Source organism: Notothenia coriiceps, unplaced genomic scaffold (assembly GCF_000735185.1).
Source record: "Notothenia coriiceps isolate Sejong01 unplaced genomic scaffold, NC01 NC01_scaffold00037244, whole genome shotgun sequence".
In the NCBI taxonomy this organism is placed as follows: domain Eukaryota; kingdom Metazoa; phylum Chordata; class Actinopteri; order Perciformes; family Nototheniidae; genus Notothenia; species Notothenia coriiceps.
Window position 1 is genome coordinate 19,456,029 of NW_011369945.1, and position 10,195 is coordinate 19,466,223.

The 10,195-nt window shown below is 42.4% G+C and overlaps 1 protein-coding gene across 1 annotated transcript in view; it reads left to right on the plus strand.

Moving 5' to 3' along the window:
- The first annotated feature begins 262 nt into the window (after window positions 1–262).
- top1b (DNA topoisomerase Ib) overlaps window positions 263–10,195 on the plus strand; it is a 24,264-nt gene continuing 14,331 nt past the window's right edge. The window contains exons 1-3 of the mRNA XM_010793834.1: window positions 263–390; window positions 701–725; window positions 1,885–1,981. Coding sequence (XP_010792136.1) covers window positions 358–390; window positions 701–725; window positions 1,885–1,981 — 155 coding nt within the window. The 5' untranslated portion in view covers window positions 263–357. The remainder of the gene's footprint in view (window positions 391–700; window positions 726–1,884; window positions 1,982–10,195) is intronic.

A 10,195-nucleotide genomic window follows, 5' to 3' on the forward strand; every position in this document is an offset into this window, starting at 1 on the left:
TTCCTACCAGAACTGCATTAAAGTAAGCAGTGTGATGTAAACACTCAATACCTTTAGGTGAAAATAAGTTAAAGCCCTGATAGAATATGATGCTCTAAGACTTATTTTCCCTGTACGAATGTCATAAAATGGTGAGTGAATTGAAAAGAAAATATAACCACATTGACGTACCTTGACATTTTGAGTGTGGTTCAGGTAGGGACCTAGGGACCAGCATTTTCTCGGTGTACGCATGCGCATTCAGTAAACATTGGGACTCCATTCCAGTGTGTCAGTGAGGGTTCCCCGAGCCTCGCATCCTTAACAGCTGTCTACCGAGATAACTTCACCTGCTCTACAAACAAAAACAACCTGACCATGAGCGGAGATCATGGACATGGAGACTCTCAGGTACCTTTTGCTTATCTACCCTTTTTTTTATGTCAATTTGTGTTAATTCCTTTGTAATATCTCAGCGTATTAATCGTCATGATATTAAATAATGGTTAAGAAACGTTAATTTGCGTAGTAAGTTGTGCCGCTTTCTTTGTTCTTTTAATCAACACTTTAAAATTATGTGAAGTATTTGTGGGCCTATGTTACTGTAGTTGAATGCATGCATTTCTAGGGTAAATGTCAATACCAATTGAAACTTGAATAACCGTGCTACCGGCATTTTCAAAATTGAAATATTAAAATCATATTTTTTCACAACTTTCAGGTGAATTCTGGATCCAAAGGAAGCGGTAGGTCCTCTGTCTAGGATTTGTATTCATAGTCTGTCTTATTTCCAGTCGGAATCGTGATCTGTCTACTGTTAGTTTTTGAAAGCACAGAAATGGCGTCCCAGAGGCTAAGTCCCTTCTCCTCCACTCTCTTGCGGCTATTGTTCAAAAAGAGGGTCTAAAATGTACACTTACGGCCCTCTGTTTTTTAATCTGCTGGGGTATTCTCAAAGGACCTGGCATCGTGTTTATTTTGCATGCTTCAGTTTGATAAACTGTACGTGCATTTATAACGCATTTTGGAGCCGAAAGTAGCTGAATTGTGGCTGAGGACTTAGTCTCTGCGCCATTTTCTTTTTCTGGATGTAACAGCCAGGGAGCCGACCACAGAGCCAACTGTCTGCCGTGATATGGAGGCGAGAGGCGGGCGCTTATCGCTTCACCCGGCCCTTATCTCTCCACCAGCTGCACTCCCTGCTAGAGACATTTATCTGCACTACCAACAGGGAATCCTCATACATGAGCATACAATGTCAGGTCACAGAAAATAAAGTTGCACTACATTATTAAAAGCATATGCCTTCAGCAGTCAGTTTAGCAAAAAATGTGCCTCAACACAAGAGTATCTGATACTCCTGCAGAGTTGAGATCACTTTTTTTCTTGTGTTTTAATTTCCTGTCTGATGATATGATGGGAAGCAAAAGCAGTCTATGGGAATTGATTGGGTTTATAATTGCGATGTGTATTACAATTTCCTATAGCAGATAATAATACCCTTATTAAACTGCCATGACAACGGGGCGCCACGAGGAGATGATCAAGCCAAAACAGGTCTACCTCGGGAGGAATTTAACTCAGCAGGAAACATTTTATTATGAAAGCCAAACAATAATTGTCAAAGCAGAATCACATGACTAGCTGCCCTGAAAAAATAACCTATAATGTTAGAGGGGAAGAAGTCCTTTGTGTGAAGGAAATAGCATCATCACATCACAGGTGTGGTCTGGAGCTTGAACCTTATGGGAATGGTGGGTCAGCTACAGCAGGTGTTAGCCATGATCCTCAAATAAATGCAAGGCACATTTCAATGGATATTAGGATATATATTTGGCAAAATGTTTTTTATTAAGATTTTCTTTGTATGCTGCTAAATAAGTTGATCTCTCCTTGGTATCACAGACTCCCATAAACATAAAGACAAGCACAAAGACAAGGAACAAAGACACAAAGACCACAAGAGAAACAAGGAGAGAGAGAAACTCAAGCACGGCAACAGGTAGGGTATCTTCCTCTCGAGTTAAGGTTTTCTGATATAAAACTGACCAATGGACGTTTTAACAGCCCCTGAAATGATAGGCTATCAGTGTTACCTCGACCCCTCACATGTACATATCCTCCAGTATACATTATGATACCAGCCGATGGTTTTTTCTATCATATCTAAACAAAGTATGCATTTGGATAAAGATTCTGTCTGTTTTTAACATAAAAAAGGTTATCTTTTCAACAAGAACATGTCACGAAAGTTAAGCTGCTGATTTGATGGAACGTCAAAGAACCCTGCCATGTTAAATAAGCAAACATATATCACAAAGACTCAATGAAATCCACTTTTCTGAATGCATTTGTAATCTGAACCCTTATGGGACGGTGGTTGTGAAATGCATTCAGGCTGTAGGATGTGTCACAAATTGGGCCAATCTCACCCTCTGTTGTCTACGAGAGTCTTATTATATTGTTTGCTAAACGTTTTTAAAGGCCCAGTGAAGTGTGCACCTGTGCATGATCTGTTATGCTAATATGTATAGTAATGACCAAAATTGTCTATTGAACCCATATCAAAAGATGTTGGAATAGCAATGAATTTGACGAGTTTTGAATTTGCCACCTGGAAATCTGCAGTTGACCTCCGCCTTCGTGGGCGTGGCTTGCGATCTACTGCGGGACGTCACGAGATGGACGCCGCCGCACTATTTACATTCACCACCGTTCATTTTTTCACTTTTTCAAAGTCGAATTTCTCAACGTTTTTGAGCGAGTATTTTACTGGAAAGTGTTGCGGAGTCGACTGGAAGTGATTGCCAATCGAGAAAACCTGACAATGGAGGCGACAGTGAAGAAAATCGGAGGAAAAACACACGGGAAGCGATGCATTGCCGCTGGCTGTAGTAATGTCAAGTCTGCCGAAGTGGCGATGTTTCTGTTCCCAAAAGATGAAGGTGAGCTTGGCTGGTGTCATTGTTTTGTAGATTCGTTGATTGTTCATGACAAATAAAGGCCACTGGTCGATTCGAGAGAGAGAGAGAGAGAGAGAGAGAAAGAGAGACTGAGAGAGTTACAGGGTTGATGTTAGCATCTGGTGCTAGCTCGGAGCTAACGGAGATTAGCTGTTTCAACAATAAGGAGAGGGAGAGTACTCTCGTGTGGAACTGAGAGAGATAACGTCAGCTCAGGGAGGTAAAGGACTCTGAGTAATTAGATTGTAAACTGTAGCCTAAGTTTTGTAGTTTTCAGACTGACGATATTTACTTATAATTGTCCTTTGTGGCCATTTCTGACTCCGCCGCTTTTGTTTTTTGGTCTGTATGTGTCATACAATTGTTCAGAAACTCCTGCATCATAGCACCCTATACCGAGTAAGGTATTTTATCTCTTAGCATACGTCCAAACACAAAATAAACTATGCGACAGCATGTTTATGACGATGACATATCTATTTATGTTAATGAAATGGTAAATCTTGCCGGTAAGAGCTGTAAACCATCTCCGAGTATTTTTTTTTGACACACCCAGTCAGTTTTATTACCACAAACACGTATATGTGTGTAAACTATTCTTTATATACGTTTATAGTAAAGAAAAGTTCGAAACCAGGCCGTATTTGTGAGAGGTTTAATTGTTTTGATAAAATATTTACATCTAGTTCATTTAGAATTGTCAGAGATTTTAACATTCACGATTTCCATCGTTTAGTCTAAGTTCTGTTAATTGAGTTCAATACGTAGTATGTCTTTAGAAGTTTGTGTATATTCAAAAAGATGTTAATTTCGATCGGTTCACTTACGAAAAAAAACGTGGTTGTATCTTTAACTCTCAAGGTAAGGATATGTATAGTAACACGGACAAAGTACCGATATTGTAGTTAAAATTAATAAATGTAATAAAATAAGTAGTAATTAGCAAGTTAGTTAAGTTGCCGGCCAGACTCGGATGGCCTTCCAAGGTCTGCTATCGCAGAGGCACTGCAGGTTGTTCTACCCGGGTCAAGACTAAGATTTGTTACCCCCTCTGGAAAACCTTTCAGCTATCAGTACCACGCTCTCTTTACTACAGGTTAAACTGTCTGAAAAGCCTGTCACTAATCTTACGTCCTTTTCGCGATGTCTTCTACGTTTCACCTGCTACTCCATTCGCGTCCTGTAGATACTTGGGATGTCTAAACTCGGCAGTCCTGGCAGTTCACCCCTCCTAGCTACCGCTGCTGTACCTTGCTACCCCTTCTGTACTGGCAGATGTCTGTTGTGTACTTACCAATGTCTCGATCGTCGACCGCCACGACAGTGACAGCTAAACTTTTATCCCCCCTCCCCCTAAACGGAACAAATTTTTAGAGACGAACCCCGAGTAGTCGGAGACCCTTTATTATAAATCGACACACAATGTACAGTACACACGATCTCATAATAATTTTGATCTTAATTGATAGAGCCAGTACCTTAATTTTGTATGCGGTCCCACTGGTCGGGACAAAAAAGACGAATAGACGTCACAATACCCTTATTAAGGTGGATAGTCCTATTAGTCCCCGCTCTTGTTCTTTTAATAAAAGTACGCGTGTCACATTGAAATAACCTACAAAGACACGAGTCTTTAAGTGTTATATGTCAAGGTTAATTTTACTATTAAGGTCAATGGAACGTTTTACAGCGTTGGACTGTTGTGACTTTGTAGGACGTCGTAAGGACGATTAGTATTACAATGTAGACAAATATATACAGAAATCCACAGTCAACGCTGTTGGACATTGTTGTACCTGTGACATCGGCTCTCACAGACGGACAGCCCTTATAGGGGCGACCAGTGGTCCTGGTACCTCCTCCTCTACCCACAGGTGTCGACGTATTAGCTGGGTGGCCGAAGTGCTAGACCGACAGATCTGTAGACCCACGACGCATATTCGTATGAACACCTGATCGTCGTTGTAATTACCGGTAGAGGTCGTTCTCCCGTTACTCATTTCGGAATGGTTTGTGATAAATGTTATTTCAGTAATGATCATATATTTACATAGTCAATTAGTACTACATTCCTGTTGAAAACGTTGAAATATGAAACTTATAATCAGAAAATACTAGACTTCATATTGTTTTACATTGAAACTCAACCTGGATTATAGTAGATAACAGGAAGTAAACATCATCAGAGAACTGTCATCGACAGCAGTAATAGTTTGATATTACCAAAATAGAACGTCTGCGGTGGCCTATGTGTTGTCGATGGGTATGGCGGTCGACCACTCCTGAAACGACCCCAAAAATGGATCCTGCGCTGTATTCTCACGGTGACGGGGAAGACGTCACTTTTGTTTAGCAGCTCTGGTGCAAAAGGGTAGGTACCTGATAGTGTGCCAATACTTCTTCTCTGTCACTGGTTATGTGTCAAGACTCACTTACAAATTATGTCAAGGTGTCACTCTCTACGTGTCACTGATAAACCAGACTTTGCTGACCGTACCACGGAACTACCGGAGACGAAAAAGTCCGAAGAGGTAACCGCTCCTCTGTCCTCACCCTCCCCGAGGAGGTCGGACATGTCCGGGACAGACGCGACCAAAACGTCTCCAGCTGGTGGAGGAGAGTACTCTAGTAGGTGTATCGGACGTTTGTCACAAGTTCTGTCTTATGTTTTGACGTGAAATATACAAGAGACTATTATTACCACAGACAGTATGTTCGGCTCTAGTAAGAAGTTAACCCCAAAACTTGACTTATCAGTGATTTAGTAAGCAAGTATGGGCACTATCATGGTACCCTACCTTTGAAAAGCTGCCCGCTTATACCAAGTGTTTACGTCGTGTTCTCGCGTGAACGTTGAGCATCAGCGCAGGATGCCATCTTGGGGTCGTGTCAGACTCGGTCGACGGCCATCCGATACATAGCCACCGCGCTAGTACTTGTAAGATCATAACTATACTGCTGGGCGATGACAGTCTACGTCATGTACTGTTACTTCCTGTTAGGCATACTATTACCGATGGAAGTTTCATTCCGAAGACAAATGTGTTCTAGTAATTTCTATTGTAAGTTTGCATATTTCACGTTTTTCAATAGAGTAGAAAACATTTGTAGTATATTGACTATGTAAGCGATTATGATCACTTATCTGTAAATGTGAACTGATATCTCAGTCATTCCTATACCGAGTAACGGTAGAACGACGCTACCACGTATCTCAACTGTTGACGTAGGTGTCAACGAATGCGTCGGGGTCTACAGATCTGTTCGGTGTAGCCTTTCGCTCACACTAGCTAATGACGTCGACACCTGTGGTAGGAGGAGGTACCATGGACTCTGTCTCCGCCAAAAGCTGTCGTCCTGTGAGAGCCGATGTCATAGTTCAACAATGTTAACAGTGCGACTGGATTTCTGAATGTTTGCGACATGTGTCCTTACGGTCCTACAATCACTAACTGTGCATTTCTGGTAAACCTGTTCTAGTCCTGCACTTTAGTAGGAATTGGACCTGGACAAACACTGAAAATAGCGTCTCTAGGTTATTTCAAACTGGCTCAGCGTACTGGTGTCGTAAGAACAGCAGGTGGTCCCGCCGAGTACAAACTGTGCTATAAGTCACTTTGGACGTCTATTCGTTGTCTAGGTATCTGTAGCGGTACCGCATAGATGTTTAGGGGTTACTGCTATCGAATCTGTATACCTAATATGAGATCGTTTACTGCACACGAGTCTGCATTAATAAAGGGTAATACGACTATGGGGTTCGTTGTCAATTTGTTCAGTTTAAGGTGGTAGCTGGATAAAAGTTCAGGCTGGTCACTGTGCCGTGTCGCATACAGGACCAAGAAAATTAGGGAGGTCATACGTGTGACCTTATTGTCAGCACCGCAACACGGTATGAGGAAAACCGTCACGCCTACGCAGATTTTAATGTAAGTGGGCACACGACTGCGTTGTCTGCCATTAAATTTACAGTGCAGACGGCGGTATAGCTCTTTTTCCTCGTAACTGAGTTGGTGAACCGAAACTAGGTTGAAGAAGAACCCTCGGGACGGAACATCAGAGAGACACGGCGTTGTACACCCCCGCCTTGAGAAGGTGGTCCGGCGAGCCTCCAAAATCCTGTACGGCGAGTGGTCTGAAGGTAAATCGGGTGTTAGTCAAGACGCAGCGAACGGCACCTCGCCCTTTGCGGTGAACGGTCGCACTCGTTCCCCAACTACGCTACGAGACAACCGTTACGAAAATCCAGGAGGTGTCGGGACTGCGGAATCGGTCTACCGAAGTCGAGAAGGGTTGTCGACGTTTTCTGTTATTTATTTTGACTGTAGTATTTCCTAGCATAATAAACTCACTCACACGTTTTTCTAAACAATGTGACCGTCCAACGGTTCAGACACGGACCACTATTTTTGAAAAATGCTATTGAGTTATCTTCTGCAGATGAGGAACTTGAGTTTCTTTTGTGTAACTTGTTGTATGTGAACCGTGTACGGTCTACAGTATGTCTACAAAACACTGCCGTTAGAGAGGATTAGGTTAACCCGTTAGACCGCTACAGCCAGACCACTGCTCTCACGGTTAGAGGTCCTACAGGGAGTTTCTTCCGGTGGTAGGAGAAAGTCCGGAAGGTCACAGGTATACCATCGAGGGTGGTGTGAGCAACGAGACTTTTATGTGTCCCTTGTAAGGTCAATGCCGTCTATTGATCTGTCCTCGAGACGTTACTCGACGTTGATACTAAACTCTTGTGACAATGATAATGTTATAATTGTCTACGTTCTATGTAAAGAGTTTGGTTTTGGGACTTGAACTTGTTATATTTGACATGACGTGGTCGACATCCGAAGTCGTGGTGTAAACTAAGGTCGAGGTAACATCACATACGAAGGTTTAAAACGCGTCACAGGTCCCGCAGCCGGGACGGCAGTGGGGGGTCTTGGTCTCCAGCGGGAAGTCGAGACGGTCGTTAGCGTTTACACCCGACGGAGACACAACGCGGAGGTATATGGGACGACAACGTCCGACGTCCTACAGAGCGACCACACTCTTCTTACAAGCAAAGCGCATCAGTTAGTGTGGGTACCACCAAATCCTGAGCGTCGGTGGAAACACCGCTGCGTGGCCGTTTGTCATACGGGACGGTCTGTTGTCCGTACAACGGACGTCCCTTCAAAAGGTGTTACGAGCCAACTGAGACGGGTGAGTCAACGGACGTCTGTCTTCTGTGTACATCACGCTCTTTGTTCTTTATTTAATAAAAGTACGCCCGTGTGATCAGATTGAAATAACCTAACAAGACCGGTATTTAAGTTGTATAATGTCAAGGTTCATTTTACTATTATTAGGTCAATGGAACGTTTTACAGCGTTGGACTGTGGTGACTTTGTAGGAACCGTAGAGGACGATTAGTTATACAATGTACAAATATACAAATCCACAAGTACGCTGTTGACATTGTTGTACCTTGGTGACATCGGCCTCTCACACACGACAGCCCTTAAGGCGGCGACAGTGGTCATGGTACCTCCTCCCTACCACAGGTGGTCGACGTATTAGCCCTGGTGGGGCCGAAGGCTACGACCGACAGCCACCTCTGTAGACCCACGACGCATTATCCGCATGATACCTATGTTCCGTCTGTAATAACGAGTAAGAGGTCGTTCTCCCGGTTACTCATTCGGAATGTTTGCCTGATAAAGTAGTTATTTCTAGATAATGGATCATATATTTACATAGTCAATTATACTGACAGTACTGTTGGAAAACGTTGTCAAATATCAAACTTTATAATCATGGAAAATACACTAGACTCATATTCTTTTACTTTGAAACTTCAACGCCTGAAACTAATACGTAGATAACTACTGTGTGGAGCGTAGTAGTAAAAAAAAGTCCCTTGGACTAATTTGCACGCTAAATTATCACGTCAAGATACATTCGGGGTTCAGTTATCACCCGTAATGGGACAAGCTGACACAGAAAAAAAAACACCCAACTAAAGGGCGTCAAGACACAGAACTACGACTGTCATCGACAAACTCAAGGTCCCAGCACAGCACCGTCCGGCACAGAACCTGAGCAAACAAGGAACGGTCCACCCTTTTGTATTTAAAAAGTTCACACTCCAACATTTTTAAAGCTCCCCAATCCTTCAAGATTGTTATATAGTACTATTTTGTACATGGGTATGGTCATTAACGAATCGATCTCGGTTCGTATATATTCAGTTATAGCTACCGCGCACTGATCGTGCAAAGACGCTGCTCTCAATTAATATAAATCGTCTGACAAACGGCCAACGTACAAACCACAAACCTTGTTCTGATTACGACTTCCGAAAAACACCAATGTATTGTTCACATTCTAGATTCCACACGTATAATGTTTTCTTCCAAGAAAAAAGTACACAGGTGACCACACACGGTCAGCTACCTATTGTACGTCCATTTTTTGGTGGTTACACGAGTAGATTTGTTTTGGACCCCGTTAGTGTTTGGACAAGGCCACGGTACAGACACAAGTTCACCGGTAGAGGTAACTAAGGAGACGCCCTTCGTTTTGACGATGGGAGGTGAAAGACTAAGACGGTCCTAAAGAAGATGAAAGACGTTACATGTGTTATACTTTACCTAATGTTTTACTAAGTTTTGCCATATCCGGATTGGTGGAACGAGTATGATAAAGTTGTTATTATTAAGTCCTCCTGATGATCGGTGACCCTTAATTTAGGACTAAATTGTAGTTGTTTAATCCGGATTGTTGAAATGGGCGAAAGAGAGAGAGTAACGTTTACGGTCTAGCTCGGCCCAGAACTACAACTGCAACTTTCAACCAGGGTGTCGACTTCAGGGTTGAGACCCCTTTTTGTCAACCTTAACGAGGGAAGAAGTCCTAGTTCCAGGAGAACAGCCGTTACGGGTAGACGGCGAGCATTCATCTCGTGAAAGTAGTTTCTCAGAGAACACTTCAACAAGTGACGTGGTCTTGTGACATAAACCATCCGAGGGTCAGAAAGACCAAGAGACATGAACGAAACGGGTAACGGAACTGTCTAGACATCTTTATTTTTATTTAGGTTGTAATTATCAAATCTAAATAAATAAATCTAAAATTATCTAAATACCTATGTCGAGAGTTGTGAGTATACTTTTATATTAAGTTATTAGTTTTTTTGTAACCTTCCTAAAGAATTGGATAAAATATGTTGATTTATAATGTATCTACCTTTATAAACAAATGTATCTACTGGTTTG